Source organism: Carassius gibelio, chromosome A15 (assembly GCF_023724105.1).
Source record: "Carassius gibelio isolate Cgi1373 ecotype wild population from Czech Republic chromosome A15, carGib1.2-hapl.c, whole genome shotgun sequence".
In the NCBI taxonomy this organism is placed as follows: Eukaryota; Metazoa; Chordata; class Actinopteri; order Cypriniformes; family Cyprinidae; genus Carassius; species Carassius gibelio.
In genome coordinates, this window is record NC_068385.1 from 9,851,454 (window position 1) to 9,872,675 (window position 21,222).

Below are 21,222 nucleotides of genomic sequence, written 5' to 3' on the forward strand. Positions count from 1 at the left end.
TTTGCATGTGTGTGTGTGTGTGTATGAACAAAGCAAAGGAGAGACTAGAGGAAAGGAGAGAGAGTGTGAGAGGTTGGGGAGGGGGAGGTGATCGGCTCAGCCTTTACGTTTGTTTCTTTTGTGAGCGGTTTCGTTCTTTTCACTCTTTGCCTCAAGGTCTGCTGAGGCTCGCTGCCCACAGACATGTCTTTACAGAAGCTGTTTAGCCTTGCCACTGTAGCTCAAACTCTTATTCAGCTCAGACGAATTAGCATAGAAATGAAAAACTGCCAACAGGAAATTTCATGGACTCCTACATTCACCTTTTATCTTGCTAGAATAAACAGAACCTTGTTTAAGGAACGTTTCGAGAAAAATAATTGCATTCACGATTACCCTTTAATGCAATGGAAAGCGGATTGTTTTTGGCACCAGAGACGTACTGTGATTGATCAGTGCATATACAGCGCAATCCAAAGGTCTGAGACCTCCAGTGAAAATGCGTCTGTTTTGCTAAATGATCTATTAGCAGATTAGATTTGTGGCCTTTTGTTCAAAGGAGTTCATAAATTGATTCACAAATTTTAAGCGTAAACTGGATCTGATTTTAAAGTGCTCTCAAACTTTTAGCGCACGTTTTTGGGGCTTCAGAATCTCAACCCCCATTCACTGCTTTATGGAAGAGCTTTATAATGGATATGGATATTGATATGGATATTCATATCAATGAGGGTCTTTTTCTTATGCAAACAGCACTTCGCTTCAGAGGGCCTTAATTGATTAAATAAGTAGACTGTATGCACACTATTATTTAATATTCCTATTTATTTTACATATTTATTTAATAATTATTTCAACTAAAAATACATAGTCACCTGGCTGATATAATGCCGATATTTATTTGCTATCTTGCAAAAATTTGAGGATGGCAAGATTTTTTGCTAATTTTTTGTCTCTTGAAAAAATTATTAAAATTTTAAATAACTGTATTGCATTTTAATGTAATTTTAATATTTTAAAATTTAATTTGGTGATGGGAAAGCTGAATTTTCAGCAGCCATTACTCCATCACTCTGATCCTTCAGAAATCATTCTAATACGATTTGGTGCTCAAGAAACATTTATTATTATTATCAGTGTTGAAAACATTTGTGCTCATGACTAATTTAATGCATCCTTGCTATGTGAAAGTATTTCTTTTTTAAATAAATAAATAAAGCTTACTGACCCCATTCTACTGGATAGTAGTGTATGTATGTGTGTGTGTGTGTGTGTGTGTATATATATATATATATATATATATATATATCGTTAATCAATACATATAAATGGTAATCATTAGTCAAAATATATCGGTCAGTAATATATCTGTCTATCTAAATATTTTTAGCAACAAAGGCATTTAAACTTACACCAAATATCCACGATAAGATGATTCTTTTTAAAATAACTATTAGCAAGTGGCATTTGTTGCTTTTAGGAGATCCAGTTATTCCGCCTCTTTCTTTATGATGCCATCAGTTTCGATGATGGCACTTGGCAGAAGAAGTGCTGAAGGAAATGAGACTGTTGGGTAGGAATTGAGCAGCGTCGACACATATGCAGGTTAATTTCACTGAATGCATCCAAGTGCTGAGCTAGAGGAGGTGGATGCCTGCTATGTCTATCTATAAAAGAGTGAACGGAAGAGGAAGGCTGAGACAGAGAAATAAAGAGTGCAAGATGGGGAAAGAGAGAGAGGGAGAGAAAGAGAGAGAGAGTGAAGGAGAGAGACGCCTGCTGCCGCTGCGCCACCAGTCATCTGGGACTAGAAGCTTTTGATGAATTGTCAGGAGGATGCTGCAGGGGGTTGTGGGTAATGGGCAATGAAAGATTGGTCAGCCATGAAGGACATGTATGTTCTCCTTATGTAGACTGTGTTACTTTGTTCTATTACTGCTAGAAAAAAAAAAGGAAAATAATTAGAGCAACATCTGAGACTAGCAAAAATTAATCAAAGGATACAGTCTCGTTCTGTGTTGGGTTTCTGCTGATGAGGCCCCAGGAGTCTTTGTATCCTGGTGTACATTATAAAAACCGTTCTTCCTCTGAGAAAAGCAATTTAAACTTCCTCTAAACTCTTTCTACTGATGCGCCAGCAAAATGCACCCAGTCCTGAAGGTGGCAGGGGTCTCAAACGATAGCGCATCCCATACACAGCAACTGCACCCCACCCCCCACCACCCAACCTCTGTCACCGAAACAGTGCCTGACTCTAGAGCTGTAGCTGTTTGCACTTTGAAGTCTTAAGCGCTTGCCTTTGGGTTAATCGCCTGTCTCCTGATCCCGGGTTTAGCCGCCCATCTCTGTACAGCATCTGCCTGTGTGCTCTGGCTGCTGGCATTGAAAAAAACACCAGTTAAAAATAACACCCTGTCATCCTCCTCCTCCTCACCTTGGTCTTATGACTGTCGTGAAAGGTTATTGTTTGCTAGCGAGGGTCCTGTACGAGTGGTCAACTCTCAATTTTCCCTCCCTATAATATATTTTCTGTCAGGTTCACATGCAGCAAGTGAGCTCGTGGTAAGGCTGATTTTCATTGTCGTTTTATATTTTGAGCACAAGAGCAAAACGCAACAAGCTTCTCATTAATGTGTGTAGTGCCTGTAAACTCAATTCAGCTGTACACTGTCAATTGTAAATAAAGGATTACTAGAGTATTTTTTAAAATAAATTACTATTTCAGTCTTTATACTTCAAATTCACATTTCTTTTATTGTTTCTTGCTGTAATTATTTGTGAAATTTACTAGCAATTTCAGAGTGAAAATTTCTCTACACCATTTTTTTTTTCAGTTTATAAAATCTTGTTATACTACTAAAAAAAAAGTTCTCCTTGAGACATGATGGTGGTTAAAAGGATATATTTGAAGATATTTCACAGCAATAAACATACATTAATGAGTGCAAAAGACAACAGTTTCCTTCATAAAGAACAATTTTAATCCTCAGCTATCTAGACTGCATTAAATAACCCTAAGTGAAATCACAAGGGGTGATGTGCCCAAAAATAGTCTGTCCTGTAATGGCCGAGCTCATTGTAAACTAAAATAGGGTTCTCAATCTCCCCAAAATCCAGTGTGTTGCTCTCTCCAATAGAACAAATTCAAAAGTCTCAGATTGATGTTAATTTCTATAAACATCTATATGACATAAACATCTTAATTTAAGTGTATAGTAAAAAAAAAAAAAATGAAAATACTGTCATCATTAAGGCGCCCTCATGTCATTCCAAACATGCATGAACACAAATGAAGAATGTTTCAGAGTTCTTTGTCTTTACAGTTGAAGTCAATGGAGTCCAGTGTTGTTTAGGACCTCACTGACTTTCACTATATGGACAAAAACACCTTTTTTTTCAGAAACATTCTTCAAAAAACCTTCAAAATACTGAAGAAAGTAAGTCATAGTTTTGGATGAGATGAAGGTGAGTAAATGAGGACAGAATTTGGGAAACTATCCACATAAGCTCAGTACGTTGCATGATTAAAGGTCTTTAAATGTGGATATCTACATAAAATAATCTTGCATCAGAAAAATATCCATCTCAACAGCCTTGAACCGCTAGCCTTGGCATCAAATTCTCTCCAGAACCCCTAACGCAGAGCAACACCAAATAAAGTATGCGCCTTACAGATGCATATTTAATAAAGACCTAATTTATTATTGATTTTTTATGCCATTTCAGACAGCTCAAGTCCTGCATCCATCAAAGAATGTTACAACTCATATCTCCAGGGGTCCGGCTCAGGATTAGAGATGTGCGAGCTTCAGATAGAGCATCCTCTCACACATAGACAATATATATATACAATCGTTTATAAATTTTATTAATTCTAAACATTTCCATGAATTCTAAGGGTCTGGAAACCAGTTACCTCTTATTTCCATATTTTCCATGACCCTGTAAAAATTCATAAGATAGTAAACAAAATATCTACACATACTTTCTACAAATACACTGTGACTGTATAAACAAACAACCAACAGTCTACAAATACTAAAAACACCCAACACAGATGGCATCTGTCTTTTCTTTCACCCAAAGAGATTTGATGCCCGACATTAGAGGATGTACTTCCTTGTCCAACAACCAATATTGTGTAAGACTCCTTCTCTCCATTGGCTTTTCTGGAAATGGGATCGATACTCTGTGGAGAGACAGTGACCTTTTTCCTGTCCGGCTGATGGATTTGAAGGTTAAAAAAGGCATAAAGTATTTTAGCCAGTCACCATCCCACTAGAGAGCGGAGCTGGGAGGGGAGAAATGGGAAGGTTGGGCTATTGGGTGAGAGTTTTTTTTTTTTTTTTTCAGTTTTAGACGTTATAGCAATTTTCCTGATGTCGCTTTTCATTTAGGAGATGAGCAGAGAACACAACAGTGTTTCGTTTATGTGTGTGTGTGCAGGCGTAGTGCTCCAATGAGAACTTTTATTAGATTCACGATGCAGGATAATTAAATAGGCTGGCTTTGGTGGTGTGGTAAAGGGAAAGGATGGTTTGAAACAGCATAGCCACTTAAGGCAATCCCACTGATCAATATAATAGAAGTAAAGCTGTGGGTTATTACAGAAAAGACAGTGATGCATGGAGAAATTAATTATTTTATCTTCGATGTTGAAAAATAGAGATTACAGAGAAATTGTTCCACTTATCAAAGTCATAAGTGAAGAAGGAGTAACCGGTAATGTTGTTCCAGGGACAAGTCAAAATTCATAACAGCTATGTGAATATGCTTCAGAAGTCATTTCATAGCTGATCCTTAATCCTCAAAGTAGAGAAAAGGCAAATGCCCAACTGTAGGGATTTGACTGTGTCTACCTATAGACAACATCAGGGACTCTTGTCTTCCTGTGCATTAATGATCCATTTCCTGTGTGGATGGGAACAAACAGGATGTGGGAAACAGGCGGAGGAAAAGATCAGAGGAAAACTGTACAGACTGGAGGAAGCTGGTGCAGGTTGGTTCTTTACCATTAAACAGTTAAACACTGTCTGAAACAATGAGGCATCCATAACAATTAAGTTAAGTGTAGGTTGGTTGCAGGCTCAGCAGCTGATATTCCTGATCTGAAATCAGCATCTAGGGTTGGGTATTGAAAACCGGTTCCATTTTAGAACCGGTTCCAAATTTCCAAGAACCGGGAATTTGATAAGACGCGTGCATTTCGATTTTGCTTAACGATTCCTACATTTGCATTTCAATTTGATTAAAAACGATTAAATTGCATGAACGAAAAGAATTTGGGCCCTGTTTGTGTGCAGCCCACCTGAAGCAAGCGCGTGCACAGAGAGCAGCGGTCAGCGTCGCACTGCGGGTTCCCGGTTTGTGTCCGTTCTCGGACCATTCCGTGTATTTCCATTGTAGAAAAGGTTGTTCCGAGCCGGAACTAACTTCTTTCATATTTGTCGACCAATATAAAGAAAACTACATCAGTATATCATAAACACAGCCGTTTTTGTCTTACGTGAACGAAAGAAAACACATGTACAGTATTTTTGTTTAAAGAGACAAAAGCCTAATAAACGCGCTGTCTGTCATTAATGTTAATCAAAGAACAAAAGAAAATCATTCACTGATCTTGACTGAATATATTTAATAACTTTAACTGATTAATCTTTATTTTATTTAAAAAAAGAAAACTATGCAGTGTTTTTAAACTTTTAATTACAGTTTCTGTACCTGAAATTTTGTTTGGTTGTATTTATTTATGATATTGCTTATTGATTTGTTTGTTCCTATCTTATTACTGACTGTTTACTTGTCTTTAATATTTGAAATTTATATTAATCTAGTTGTTTTTGCTATGGTATTTTTTATTAATTTTTTTTTTTAAGCACAGGCAAAATTCATCTTGCAGTGTTTTTTAGGCTGCTGATTTTTGCTCATGTTATTCAGCTGCAACAGAATGCTTTATAAAAAGACAGAATACATGTTTGACCTCTAAATGTTTGACTTAATTTTTTTATATTGGATTTTTTTTCTTATTGGAATCGAAACTAGGAATCGTTAAGCAGAATCTGAATTGATAAAATTCAAACGATACCCAACACTATCAGCAGCTGTTGCTTAATATGAGTTCAGTTCTTTTCCTCTATCTCTCAATTTGTGTCTACTGCAATGAGATACATGCCACGACAGCCGCATGTGTGGTGACAATTGGAAAAGAATGCAATGGCAGTGCATGATCATATGACCTATATTACAACTGCAAAAACTGAATTCTGACAAGTGAAGAATAAAATAATTTAGTGCAAAAAATGCAGATATTGAATATTTTTTCAAGATATAGATTATTAAATTACTATATATATAAAATGACAATAATAAAATAAATATATAATATTTAATTATCAAATTTTATATATAATTTTAAAAATACAATAAAATAAACATATACCTACATGTGTGTGTGTGTGTGTGTGTGTGTGTGTGTGTGTGTGTGTGTGTGTGTATGTATGTGTGTGTGTGTATGTATTTTATTATTGTATAATAACATATAGAAATATATATTCAGTAATATATTATAGATATATATTTCATTATCGAACATAATATTTAATTATAGAAAATATATTTAATTACACATTAAACATAAATGCAATGGTTTAATGAATAGAATAGGCCTAAGTATGTTTCAAGGAAGTTAGTAATGACAACCTCATGAACATTTTTAATGTATCTCCACATTCTAATCTCTCTGCATCCCTATATAAAATATAGCTTGTCATATTGCACAATGCATGAGAATGCAGAGAGGGCTTACAGTGATGCTCTCCCAGCAGACAATAATGTGCACTAAAGTGAGATGTGTTGCTCCGCTGATAAGCCCTATAATTACATGCATAGATAATTAGGTCGGCAACTCTGCAGGGGTAAGCATCTTGCACTTATGTTCTAGGAATTCAGGTTATGGCCCTGTCTTCACAGAGACTGCTCAATAAGCACAAAGAGGACACTTCCTTAATGGACAGGCTTAACTAAAAATTAAGAACAGAAAATGGAGGCATGTTGTAAATTATTCATGAATACAGCCAACTCTCTCTTTGTCCTAAGGGTGATTTAATTAAGCAAATGATAAATAAAGGGGAAAGAATCACTGAAGTGGATGACAACAATGCAGGAGCCCAGCAGATCAATGGACCATAATAATGGAGTGACCGGTGGCGATGATTTTCTAAACAGATAGCCGGTACACAATCAATGACTTGTCTAATTGAAACACACTCATAATCTTCGAGAGTTTGTTTTCTCGTAACGCAAAGGCCAAACCAAGCGGGACCTGTTTGACTGAGTTAACACTGTTTATTAGAAAGAATGATCTAATCAAAATGTCCCTCCTCACTTCATTTCATTCTGTGACTATATTCATGGGTCCGTGGGATTGTACTTTTTATTATAACTTATTAAGTATCAGATCAAAAAAGTGTAAAAAAAAAAATCAGATTTAATTGTAGACTAACTAAAAGGAAGTTAATTATCCAATGCATGGACCAAGAAGAAACAGGAGTTAAAGGAAGTGAGGCATCACCTGTTTGACACGGTCAGGGTTGACGGTGGTCTGTGGCTGAAGTATGCTAACTGGCTCTGTTTTCTGAGCGCTCTGCGGCATCTCTCGCACCTTCTCTGCGATGAAGTCATGGACACTGTTCAGCGCCTCTACAGTGCCCTGGATCAAGCAGACGCGCTCTGTTGTTCCTAAAGGAGGCACACAAAGAGAATTACAGTTTTAACTCAGAGTAATCTACAGATGTTGTCCAAAGTGTGCTGTAAAGTGATTTAAAAAATTGCATTTTTCTCAGTGCAGTGATAAGGTGAGGGCCAAAGGAGCAAGTTTTCTGTATAAGAAACAAAACAAAAAAAAAAGTTTTCAAAACCTGCTGCATTTTTCCAGGTCAACTTAATTCTTACCTTTAAAAATACATTTTTTTAAATCACATGACCAGCTGAAAAATAATTCTTGAACATTCTCTCTTATAGATCTCTTCTAGCACAACTGTTTTCAATATTGATAATAAGACATTTTCCGTGAGCCAAAAATCGGCATATTAAAATCATTTCTAAAGGATCATGTGACTGGAGCAATGGCTGCTGAAAATGAACAGGAATGAATTACATTTAAAAAATATATTCAAATTGAAAAAAAAGTAATGTTAAATTTTAATAGTATTTCACAGTATTAGTGTTTTCACTGTACATTCGATCAAATAATTGCAGCCTTGGTGAGCAAAAAAATCATACAGACCCTCAAGTTTTGAAAGGTTTTGTGTGTATAATACTTTTGCGCCACTAAATCATTTAATACTATATCTCATTGTTTGTATACAGTGGTAAATATCATGCGTGTTATCAGAGAGTGAATCCGTCAGTCACTAAGCTATCAATCATATTACACTAGAGACTACAGCATTGTGTTGGGAGACAAACAACCAGCATTAGAGCATCTGCCCATGTAAATATCATGGATCTATGTACAGTACATGCAGGCTGAAGTTATGGGAACAGCTGCAATAACAGTCGCCTGGCAATGCTACTATTTTTGGCAGCCTATTCACAGAACGCCTTCCATTAGACGCCCCAAAGTCTCCACTTTCAATTAATTCTGATACAATATCGGCATTTCAACTCCAATTCCACAGTCTCTTCTACAGAACATGAGGTTAAATGTGTGCACACACACCTACGTTCACCATTGTTTTAATTGTGTTTCATGCAGACTCTAAAGGAATTAACTGACTGCTGTTCTCTGATTGGTTACTAATCCTTCTACACTATAACATTTTGCCTGAAACGTGCTTCTGGGACATTTATCCTACAAAACCTACCCTAAATCACACTGCACCATAAGAAAGGCAGTCAAACGTGGCCATTTGGATTCAGAAATAAAAACAAAATCCACAAAAGCTTTAAGTAGAAGGGAAGAGGGAAAAAAACTCAACTAGACTGATCCGAAGCCAGGATCTCTTGGCTCCCGTGGTGCTGGGAAGCGAATCGGTTCTTATCAGCACGGTGCAGTAGGGTTTTCCGGTTTCCTTTTAACCTTCTATTGTTTACAAGCATTAAAATAATTGGGTTTGGTCCCAGAGTAGCTATATGTAGCTGTGTTAATACTCTCAAATTAAGGAATTTCAGGATCATGGATGGGATCTTCCAAAAAAGAAAAGGAAAAAAAGCTTTACTGAGCTCCCGACAGCTGGCGGACCAAGAGTAATCCGTGACAGACCAATCGGGGCGGTAGATTATTAGACCAGAGATCACCATTGTTTTGGTAGAGAGATGAAGGGGGTAGGGTGTGGACAACACCAGTCAAACAACTGTCAGAGACGGAGGACTAGTTTTGAAACATTACTGATTTCTATGGTATAAACATCTACACAATGACCATGAAATGAACTCCGCTAACATGTAAGAAACCAAATAGCTGCACAGGCACAGTTATGTTCGCATACAAACAGAACACGTGTGTGTTGTGCTGACTGTCTGAATGAAGAGGTCCTGGAGAGGTTGTGATGTGTCTGTTGTGAGATACTCAGCGGGATATGGGAAGAGGTGGGGGGAGTAAAGAAAGAGGTCACTGAGGATCTTCATCCCTCATGCAAACAGAAGCGTCACTTTCTGACACAAGCTTAGGTTTCTGCCCATGGAGCTCATTGAAAGTGATGGACAGTTTGCTTTACCACCCATCAAAGCACATAAACGCCCCCCTCAACACCTCATTGCCTCATCAACGTCCACACCAAGTAATAGTACACATACGAGGGCTGGGTAATTATATATATGTATATATACAATATTTTCTATATTATGTGGTTGTCAATATAAAAGTTACCAAACTTTACATAGTAAATGAGAGCGAATGGATAAAAAAAAAAAAAAAAAAAAAAAAAAAAAAAAGTACATTGATAAAAAATATGTAATAAATAATCATTGTAATAATAATAATTTTTATTTTATTTATTTTATTATTTATTTTATCATTTACATTGATAAAAAATGTGTAATAAATAATCATTATAATAATAATATTTTATTATTATATAATATTATTATATAATATACATTTATTATAATAATAAATACATTTTAAAAAGATGTTCTTTCAAACTTTTTTCATCAAAGAATCCTGGAAAAAATAATAATAATTCAGTAACTTTTCCACACAACCTTTGAAAATTAAACATTTAGATTTTGATACAGGCCCTGTGAGTCACTGCTTCTGAAATTAAGGGTATGGTGTCCGTCCATATATACACAGAGGCCAGAGACCATCTAGACCTATTAATCACAGTCTGATTTCAGAATAAGTGTGGATTTGTGCTAGTAGCATTCAAGGAAACACACTCGGCTTCAGTACAGCCCAAGAGTTAAAACTAAGAAAAGGTATTGGGCAGTGCGGAGGTGTTTTATATAGTTGCCTAGGGAATGCTTACTTGGCTGGCTCTGTTCACTCTTGTGCTAAATTGTTTTCATACAGTTGTTAAGTAGATGAGTCATTCATTCCTTGTTCTTGTTTGTAGATGGAGCACCTCTTTGGTGATTTAGCTACTGAGAACATTGACAAACGTCATTATTATTATTACTATTATTGCACGGGCTATTGTGTCTTTCTTCACAGATATGTCCAATGTTTTCAATGTTTTCTGAAGTTGTGTGTGTGATGGAGTGTCTGGAAGGCTGTTCTAAAGAATAACTCCATCATGACTTTAAAACTTGCAGCAACAGACAATTTAAGCCTATAAGGGCCCCTAAACAAAACCACATGAGCATGTACAAATCATTAACATGTACTGTATGGAATGAAATGTTAGATCATAAAAAAAAAAAAAAAAAAAGCCAGTTAAACTTGGTAAATAGTGCAGCCAAGTGAGGTAATGCCTAGATCCTACTAATTATTTAGAGAGAGGACAGAAACACGGTGGCTCATAGCATGGATGGACATTTTGGACATTATTTTTTAACTTGAGTACTAGAGCGATAAATCGTCTCAAGGAAGGATGGTATAAGAAGTATAGATCTGCATTATTTTGTTGGTCATTGTTCAGATGTTAGACAGATGTCCATGGCAGGATGTCGTTTTTAAGGAGTGTCAGGTTAAAAATAGTCCTGCAGAAACGTGTCTCAAGACCACAGTTATCAGTTCCAGCTCTGTCTAGCTGTTTTAAAAGGAGAATACATCCTGTGTAAACGCCCTCTAGTCTCTCTGTGTCAGAGCAGTAGGTACTGTTAAAAAATGACGTTATTACCAAACCCAAAATAAAATAAAAATATGGTTATTTTTTACATTTGTGTATAGTTTCATCATATGTTACATGATGTTTGCTAAATTAGTTTAAATTATATTAGAAAATCTAAAGGTTTCAAGTGGTAATGTTTCCTATAAAAAAATTATGATGATAAAATGTATGAAAAATATCATAATTAGGTTTACCATGGTTGATTTATAAAACTATTTAAACTATAATTATATTTAAACTATAAAAAATACACACACACACACACACACAAACAATCAGGTTTAAGGTGTAAGATGTTGTTTCCTTAATTTATATAAAGAAATAGTAATAATAATAAAATGTCATAATCAGATTTAAAGCCTTAGATGCTATATTCTTTATAATTAAACATTATGGTAGTAGTAATAATAATAAAAAGAATCATAATCAGGTTTAGATGTTGTTTCCTTCACTATTAAATAAAAATAATAAAATGATACAAAATAATAATGAAAAACATCATAACAAGGATTAAAGTAGTATATGTTTCCTAATCCAGATACCTAGAGCTTGTCCTTATGGAGAAAAGTGCACTGTCATGGAGATCACAAATGCTGATCACAGAACACCACAAGTCCCACAACACCAAAGCAGAAAGATATATTGACCCATTGATTGACAGCACTCTGAAACCATAGAAATGACCAGAGCAAGCTCAATAACCAATTAAACTGCTGCGTACCGCATGACAAATATCACCAGCAGCTAGGACAAATGGGGAATATTTAAGAAGACACACTGTACGGGACTGTCCAAGAAACGTCTCTACACCAGATCTCAATACGAGAAAATTCGGACAAGCTTCTTGATTGCTTCCCTCCAAAGAGTCCCAACAGCAGCAATGGAGATTTTATGAACATACGCCCCTGATCATGGATGAAGTTACAGATGTTTCCTGGATTTGGTGTTAGGAGAAATTAAATACGGGGGTGGGGGTTAAAAGTAATCTCGCTTCCTCAGTGACTTGTATTTTCTGCTCATCAAAGGGTCGCTGATCCCATAGGAGCAGTTGGGTCATTGTTTCAACATGAAGCACCCACTACGATGTGAAGTGTTTACTGCGGGGACAGGGAAATTAAAAGAGGGGACACGTGGGTCCTGTTGGTGTCAGTGTGCACCGTCATGTTAGTAACTACATGAATGTTTTGGAGGGGGACAGTCCAGGCATATGATATAAGACAAATCACCACAACAACTGGCAGACCCTGAAAATATTGTGGGGCAGCTGCTGATGACGTAATGTGTTTTTATTTTAAAACAGAAAGGACGGGGTGTTGCATGTGCTTATGTAATCATGAACAGTAAAGAGGAAGCAGAAAGATGGGGAATGGAAATTCAGAGAGAGTTTCCATTCAAATCTCTTTATGCTTTTTGAAACCGTATTTTATAGTCCGTCACGCTGGTTGGACTCTCCAAATCCAGACGTTTCTCTGCTGGCCTACACTACCCCATGTAAGCAGTCACCAGCACAGATGGGAACATCACTTTCCAAGTCTTCTTAAAGAGACAGTTCACTCAAAAATTAACATTTTGTCTTTGTTCCAAACCTGTGCAAGCAGGCATAATAATCTCTCAATAAATAATAATAATAATAATCTCTTTTAATAGAGAGGTTCTGTTTCTTCTACTGCATCGCCCTTCTTTTGGAAGCTTATTTTAAAGAGCGTACAAAAACAGTTAATGGGGTCCAAAACATTTTTGGACCCCACTGACTTTCAATGTATGAACAATAAAGAACGCGTAGACATTTTCAAAATATATTATTTTTTGTTACAGATAATAAAATAAAGTAATTCAGGTTTGAAACAACATGAAGTTGAATAAACGATGATAGAATTTTCATGTTCGGGTGAACGATCCATTCAGTCAATTCAACTTTGCTTTTCCAATGCAACAAGCCTCTCTAAACAGCAGAGGAAGGATTGAAGGGTCTCCAAAGAATAACAAAGGATCTGGAAGAAAGAGTGAATTCCTCTTCAGTGATGTCACTCTTATTGAGAAGTGCTGGGTTTGTCCACCCCTTTTCCTCAGTTTGACCTAAGCTGTTCCCGGCCCCCAACATCTATAGTGACGTCGCCATGGTTAAGGGGCCCATGCCGTGCAAACAGCTGAAGAGATGCCTGGGCTGGGACCCTTACCTCATCTTTTAACCAAATGTTCTCTCTCACCCTCTTAAGACCTTCATGCACACCCCTCCAAGACCTCACAGAGGGACAAAGCAAACAGGCAGTGAGTGAAAGAGAGAGAGAGAGAGACAGTGAGGAAGACACCGCGATAAAAGGGAAAGCACAAGAGATTCAACATGTCCAACTCACCAATACGGAAGGAGGGAAGGAAGGGGTAACATTGCTCAGAGAGAATCTAAACTCTCCAAAAGAAAAATGAAGAAAGAAAAAAGAGGTGAGAGATGGGAAGGGGTGGGGGTTTAGGCCCCGTCCACACGGAGAAGCGTTTCACTGTACGCATAAATTTTGTTTCGTATAGGCATTTCGTCCACACAGATCCAGCAATTGTTTAAACCGGGTCCCAGAGTAGCGTTGCGTTTTCATGTGGACAGTGAATCCGTATATTTTTTTTATATATTACTTCATCAGCAAATGTCTCACCCCAAATCAGACACCGCTATGTCACGTAACAGCAACAAAAACATGAGCAAACACTGAACGATTGTCTTTTTATTAACTAACATTAACACAGATTAATAAATGTATTGTTCCATGTTCGTATGTGTACCACGCGCAGGGTTTATGCGCATAGTCCATGTCTTCTTCTCCGTTTTTAGTGTATCTCTGTAGCAGAATTACAGCACCACATGCTGGTCTGGCATGTATACTACATCGTTTTGTGGTTTTGTGTGGACGCGGATTTTTCTTGAGATTGATAAAGATCGGAGAGGGAAAGCTCTGGCTTTATGTGGACGTAGCCTTAACCTTTCCTGCCAGGTGCCCCACTCTATTTTAGAGGCTTTTAGAGCTGATATTTGCCTCAAAGTGTGTAATCTATGGATTTTAGATGTAATGTGATGAATTTAGGGCTGTCATTTTAAGAAACAGATATATAAATAATTAATCAAGCTCCCAGACCAGTGTGAAAAATTCATCACTGGAGCAATTCTTAACTGAAATACAACCGTAATGTTCTTGTGAGTCTTCAAAAACAGCTGAGGGGTAAAAAGAGTGCAAGGATTACAAGACACGTTTTGCAAAGTGGTGCTCATGATGCAAGATGCTGAAAAACAATACATGTGGCACAACTGTTAAAAAAAAAAAAAAATCCTTTAAAAAATCAATTTAATATGAAAAATAATGTGTGATATTACTGTTTGTTAAAATGTGCAGTCCACCTACACTACTGTTCAAAAGTTCGAATTTGGTGTGTCTTTTTTTAATGTTTTTGAAAAGCACTTTTTGGATCAAAAATAAAGTAAAAACAGCGATATTGTGAAATAATATGCAATTTAAAATAATGTAACGTAACGTAAAGTAACATTTTAAAATTACATTTATTCCTGATGCAAAGCCTTCATGGTCACATGATCCTTCTGAAATCATTCTAATAGTTATTATTATTATCAGTGTTGAAAACAGCTGTGCTCCTTGATATTTTTGTGGAAACTGATACATTTTCAGTATCGTTTGATGAATAGAAATTCATAATGTTAAAGTCAGAACCCAAACTTTTGAACACCCAAAATTTGCAATGTCTTAAAATGTAAATTATTATTTTTTTTTTTACTTTTCTCTGCAGATGTGTGCTAATTTCGATCATTTTCTTGCCATTTCATGTAATAGTTCAAGTAACCGAGTGACAGCATACATATATTTCTTACATTTCACATATGAAATGAATAAAAAAGCAGGGTCCATGAGTTTAGGCACTGACTCAGTGTTGATGAGGAAATGACTCAAGAGGCAACCATGGCCAACTCCACGGGTGTGTTATGCAGATTTCTGAAGAGGGAACTACATTTGGAGATGGTTAATCTCAAGGGACCGAAAAAAGAAAGGGACACAACTGCCAAAATGGAATGTTTCAAAAGACACATCTGAATATGTAATCCTATGTGACTCGCTTCTTAAACTCACATTTCACAAACATAAGCCCCGCAGATCACAACCAGCTATTTACTGTCATAAATCTGCTGCATACAAGAAAGTCAAATAAGAATGTGATGTTATTTCTGGACGAACGCATCACATTCTGACAGACAGTTCTCTCAATGTGAACTCAAACACACAAAATGAAAGTAAAACAAACTAGTCTGAGCAGCATTTCAGTTGACATTCACGACTTTGGCGTTGCACCATCGATAGCTGTATGAGTTATGGCTTTCAAAAGAGTTAGAGTCCCCTGATTTACGACTGCTGACGCTTACACAGAAACGTTGCCTTTGCCTTGCAGGGGAAGGGGGAGAAGGTGTAAAATCCATAGATGCTTCAGTGTTTGCTCCTTGTTAGAGGAGACCCTGCTTTAAAGCCAATGAATTTAGCGCTGAAATGATTTCAAGTGTTACAGACTACGGTTTCAGACAGATCCCCACACTTGTGAAAGATTATGTATATTTTTAATTGTTTCTAGTCGTGTGCATTTAACACTGGGACTGAGACTCCATTGCAAATCCACTGCATCTGTGTTTGTGAAGATTTATCGAAACCATCTATCCTCAAGAGGTTCCTGTGGATGTTTAGTTAGCACATTGTTCCAGCTTACTTGCTGTAGCAAGCAACCAAACAACTGCTCAGCCAAATACAAGAAGATCCAACGCATGCACGACGGTTTGTTATACTGAACGCACACTAACCCGAGTATAATGTCTGACCCATGCGGCCACATGCACATGCAGTAATACACACATGTTCTGAAATGTTTGCTCGTCACACACCTACACAAAAACCACCTTCATTATTCAACATGTATCAATTAATTTCTAAGCATGCTTGAATTAAGATACAAGAGCAGGAATTCTATCATATTCGAACACACACATAATGACTTGTCCACCACCATATCCCAGCGTGCATCTGCAGTCTCCAAAGGCCGGTGAGGTAACCAGAGCTGGTGTGAATTCCGGGCTTGCACAACTGATTCAAACAGTGACTGATGGTCATCTACATTAGGCTATAGAGAACAGAGTAATACAGTGGCCACCATAATTCAGTATGTTGTGAACGGACGACCCATTTGGGATCCCTTCTCTGCCTCCTTTTGTACTTCCTACTTTTAGCAAGAATAATGAAGCTGTAGAAAGGAGAAAACTGAGCAAGATGATGGAGAAGTTGTCACAATCATCACATTTCCAGTTTGCCCCATAACAAAAGCGAAACTCTCAAGCCATTTGGTAAATTTCTGTCAATACCTCTGTTTTGTCTACTTAAGGATTTTTGTGCCATTAAAATATTTCAAATTTACAGTGTTCCCATAATCCTAAATGTGATCATATAAGGACAAAAAAATAAAGAAAAACCTGTTATACAAAAATACACAATAACTGCTATTATTATTATCTTTGTTACGATTATTATAATTAGCTAGATAAAAATTAAACAAATCAATACAGAAATCTATTATTACTGCAATAATGTAAAATAAAAAAGTATTTATTTAATAATTTTGCAGATCAAGACTTCAAAATTACAATACTTGTTTTAAGATTTTATAAATTAAGATATTTTCTTAATTTTCTTGCATTCAAGCATTAAATCACAGATCTGTTGATTTGGTGAAATATTCTCCCCCTCTGATTTACACAGTTCACATGAGTTATTTATTGTGTGTGTGTGTGTGTCAGAAAATGCATATAAATACAAAAATCACATGCCTGCATAACATAGTTTTATTTATGTTTCAGTTTGAATGGTTTCAGCTTGAGTAAAACAAGCTAGCTAGCCTTCAACTGTCCTTTAACTTGGAAAATGAACACTGTCCCTTAAAATATGAGAGAACTAAACACAGAGAGCTCAATCTGCAAAACGAGCTGAATTCTGAGTATCTCAGAAAAAACACTTGGGCTTGCACTAGCAACCTAAGCACATTTTGCTCGCCATTAACTGCAAACTAATGAGAGTGGAAGATTGTGTTTACATTATCAAAAAATGAAAAATCATATTAGAAAAGCTAAACGAGTACAATGATACTGAGCAAATGTGGAAAACGCGCCATTTTTGCCACAACATCAGAATGCTAGCCTAGCCTGTTTGCAACCCTTAAAACTTTTCCTTCCTAAATCTACATCTAAATGCTTTTCCCGTCCACATACTCAGTGTCCTCAATTCCTTGAGCGCATCTCCCCACGGAGGGATTGGGTTCCACACAAGTGCTCGGAGCCCAACACACACCTGTCTCCGCTTGCCTGCTGTCCATCAAAGATGTCTAAACACTGCCCGCCTGAACGATAGGCAGATTGAGTCAGCTGGCATGGCTGCTCCAAACAACGTACAACAAGACCATCCAAACCTGCGGCCACTTTCCTCCAACACTGTCATGTCCATGCACCGCTAATTGCTAAGAGTCCTCTTTGGTCTGGGCGTCCTCCTCTGGCCTGTGAGTCATCTCCTCCGAGCCCATTGATGCGCCCATGCCTGAAGATCCAGAGCCAGCTTTCTGCTCTCGTTCTTTATCAGAGTTTTCAGTGTCTCCAAACCTTGATCCAAGTTTCAGTCTCCAGCCCACTCCTTATCGCAACCCTTTAACACTAACTTCTTATTTTTCGGCTGTTCGAAGAGACCACCAGAAGAGTTTTTTTTTTTTTTTTATGTTCGGTTTTCTACTTTTCATAATGTGTATTAATCTGCCCAAAGTTTACTCAACAGATGACCTTATCCATAGCAACGGTAGAATGCCTGCCGCTTTACATCATGCACACAATCTGTTCCCCATTTCATACAGCTGGAATTCGAGTGAGGCAATGGGGTTGAGGAGCCAAGCAAGGCTGAAGAAGTCAACCTGAAAATGAGACGCCCCCATTGCCTTCGAAGGCTCTGAGCACCATGATAATATACTGACAGGGACGCTGAAAAACCAAGTGTTTGAAATGAACATACACTTGCAATTGCCAATATATGAATGGAGGTGCAAGTGCATGTGCAGATGTGCAGAGAGAATGCGTTTGTTGTAATGCAGAGCTGGCGGTCCAAAAACTGTGATTGGGTAACAGCCACGTCACTTCTCAGAAGTCAGTTGGGTTGAATTGAAGAACTGGCTACTCTTCAGTTCATGAGTGTGGATATGAATTGCATTGGCCACACCCCACAGGAAGTTGAACTGAAATTTGAACCGGAATAGCAGGAAAAGGAAATTGAATGATTAGAGTGCAAAAATGCCCGCCCACTTTTTCAGCAGCATGGGTTACAAAAGTATGTTTTCCATTAAAAAAAAATCCCATAAGGATTTATAGGGATCCCAAATCTTCATTACAGATTTTTAAGACATAAATCAGCTACGAGATCAGCTACGAGGTGAATTATGAATTTAAAAAATAAGTTGAAATAATGGGGGACATCTATCATCGATTAACAAACTAGCTCACATAGGTCTGTCTTTAACGGTTTACAAATTATTGTTAAAAAATCTATTTCCCCATGGAGGAATTACCTCCGGATTTTTATTTCTGGAATCCAACCATTACAGTCTTCTGCCATTTATTTACAACACTGCAATATTGCAATTGTATAATTTTGCTTTTCTACCTTAAATATATTTCTTTACATTTCAGTAAAACATTTTTTAAATCTACTACTTAAATCTACCTTACATTCAAATTTAAATTGCAATTCTGCATCCTGTTTGCGATCTCAATTTAAATTCAATTCAAATTTAGGAAGTATTTAAGAATTAAAGTAAAAAAAAATGTTTAATTCTGAACAATGCACAAGCCTTCTGCACAGGGACAATCATGACACTGCCTCAGGTCATTACTACAGAAATCAGTTTGTGCAGCTCTATGGAGTCGCATGACTTGCTGTACAATTAGGATTCAGCTCCAAAGCCCCTTTAGGCCGCCTTAGGTAAGAAGAAGTTTCATTTTGCTGCAGCTGCCAAAATGCACACGTAACCAGAGCTATTATCCAGCTCTGCAGAGGGAGTTTCAGGAGTTAGCAAATGCCACTCCAAATGAAGAAGCTCCCCGTTAGGAACAGAGAAGCATTACACTTGTTTCTACGGTTAAAGGGTGTGGGTGTCCTCACAATCCACTTGGCTTTCATCCCCCTTCCTGAAATTTGGCATGGAGCTCACGGCACTGGCCAGCCAACCCCTGTGCAGTAAAGTGCTAACAAAAGAAGGCTCTGAAATGCTGCTCCCTCTGCCTGCACCTGCCCAGCGTGAGCAAGGGAGGTGAAACAGTGCGTACGAAGGTTGAAAGCACTGATTGTGAAGTCTTCAGTGCACGTGTTGATCTTCCTCTTTCCGCTTCAGATTTTAGCATGAAAACTGAGAGCTCAGTAGTTAAAGACAAACAGGAATGACTGAAAGATCAATCTTTTTGAGGTGTTTTGTTCTCACTTATTTGCTTGATCTTTTATGAGAAAGCCCAAGTGGTGCATCAACTAAACGTTTTGGGGAGCATTTGGCTTTGGCGATAGCTGAGAAGCAAATAGCAATTAGCAATCAGCAAAATAGCAATTAGCAATCTTCTTTGTGTCTGCGGTCGAAGGTTTCATGTGACTGAAATGGCAACATCATACAGCTTGGCTGCAACAACAGCAGTAAACTATAATCTGCATCTTTGTTTCACTTGACTCTAGGCCAGAAATTACTATCACAGAGGTGTCAAGATATTAGCTTTAGAATTTCTAAAAAGAGGTTCCAAAAACAAAGACATGCCAAACGTTTTTTTTTTTACTTTACACAAGAGTGCAGTGGCAATGCCAAATTCATATACTATGGTATTAATATGCCATCACTCATACATTTGCTTTTTGTCTTTTATAAAATAATGTATATACACACAATAATCTTAAATATTTAAATCAGATATTTTAGTTAATTAAAACTAAAATGAAAGCCATTAAAAATGTTTTAAATGAAATACTGTATGTTGAAATGCAATGGAAGTGCAATAAAATATATAAACAAATATTTTACGTATATAATAACAACAATCTTATATAATGTATATATTCACTATATTTTATATTTAATAAATAAATGTTCACTGAAATTAAATTAAATTAAAAAAACTTCTTTCAGCTGGTTTATAAGGCCACTTGACTAAAATAAATCATACAAAAACTGAAAAAATAAAATAAAATAATAATAATAATAAAAAAATATACAGCAATTTAAAACAACCAAACCTTAAAAAATTACAGAAACACAAAAATTACTGAATTACAGAATTACTAACCTTTAATAAAATTAAAGTGAAAGCAATATACAATCTTATTCAAAATATTAGAAAAGACTACAATAGTATCTCACTAAAAAAACACTATATATATATATATATATATATATATATATATATATATATATATATATAATGTATTTCAAAACTGTACATTATTTACTTTTATTATAGTATTATATATTATTTTTATGTTTTCTTTGTTGATAGCAAAAAATAAAGGTACAGATGAATCTTCAGCAACAACAAAAGATACCAAGTCAAAGTGATGGAGACAATTGGTTACGGTCAATGGGCTGCACCCCTCGCAGTCCTCACGCTACATAAATCTACAAGTCCATGGTCGCATGACCATCTCAGGAGGTCCCCTTGAGGAACAACTGTTCTCTCCAGCTCCAAAGCTGACCCACAAACAGCTCAGCCAACCTATATGCTCCAGTGCCAAAAGATGATCAAACAGACTGTATAAGACTCCATCTCCGCATACGCATACATATCAAATAGCGGTCTTACATTTGGATATCTGCATTCAAGTTCTCAGATGTATGCTCTCTAACCCATAGTTGATGCAATGACACACGCTACTCC

At 36.8% G+C, this 21,222-nt stretch overlaps 1 protein-coding gene across 2 annotated transcripts in view; it reads right to left on the minus strand.

The window, feature by feature from the left end:
• Positions 1-21,222, minus strand: part of LOC128029150 (RNA-binding protein Nova-1-like) — a 56,988-nt gene that overhangs the window by 13,918 nt on the left and 21,848 nt on the right. For both annotated transcript variants that reach the window (XM_052616733.1, XM_052616732.1), the window contains one exon: positions 7,550-7,716. In XM_052616733.1, the coding sequence (XP_052472693.1) occupies positions 7,550-7,716 (167 nt within the window). The remainder of the gene's footprint in view (positions 1-7,549; positions 7,717-21,222) is intronic.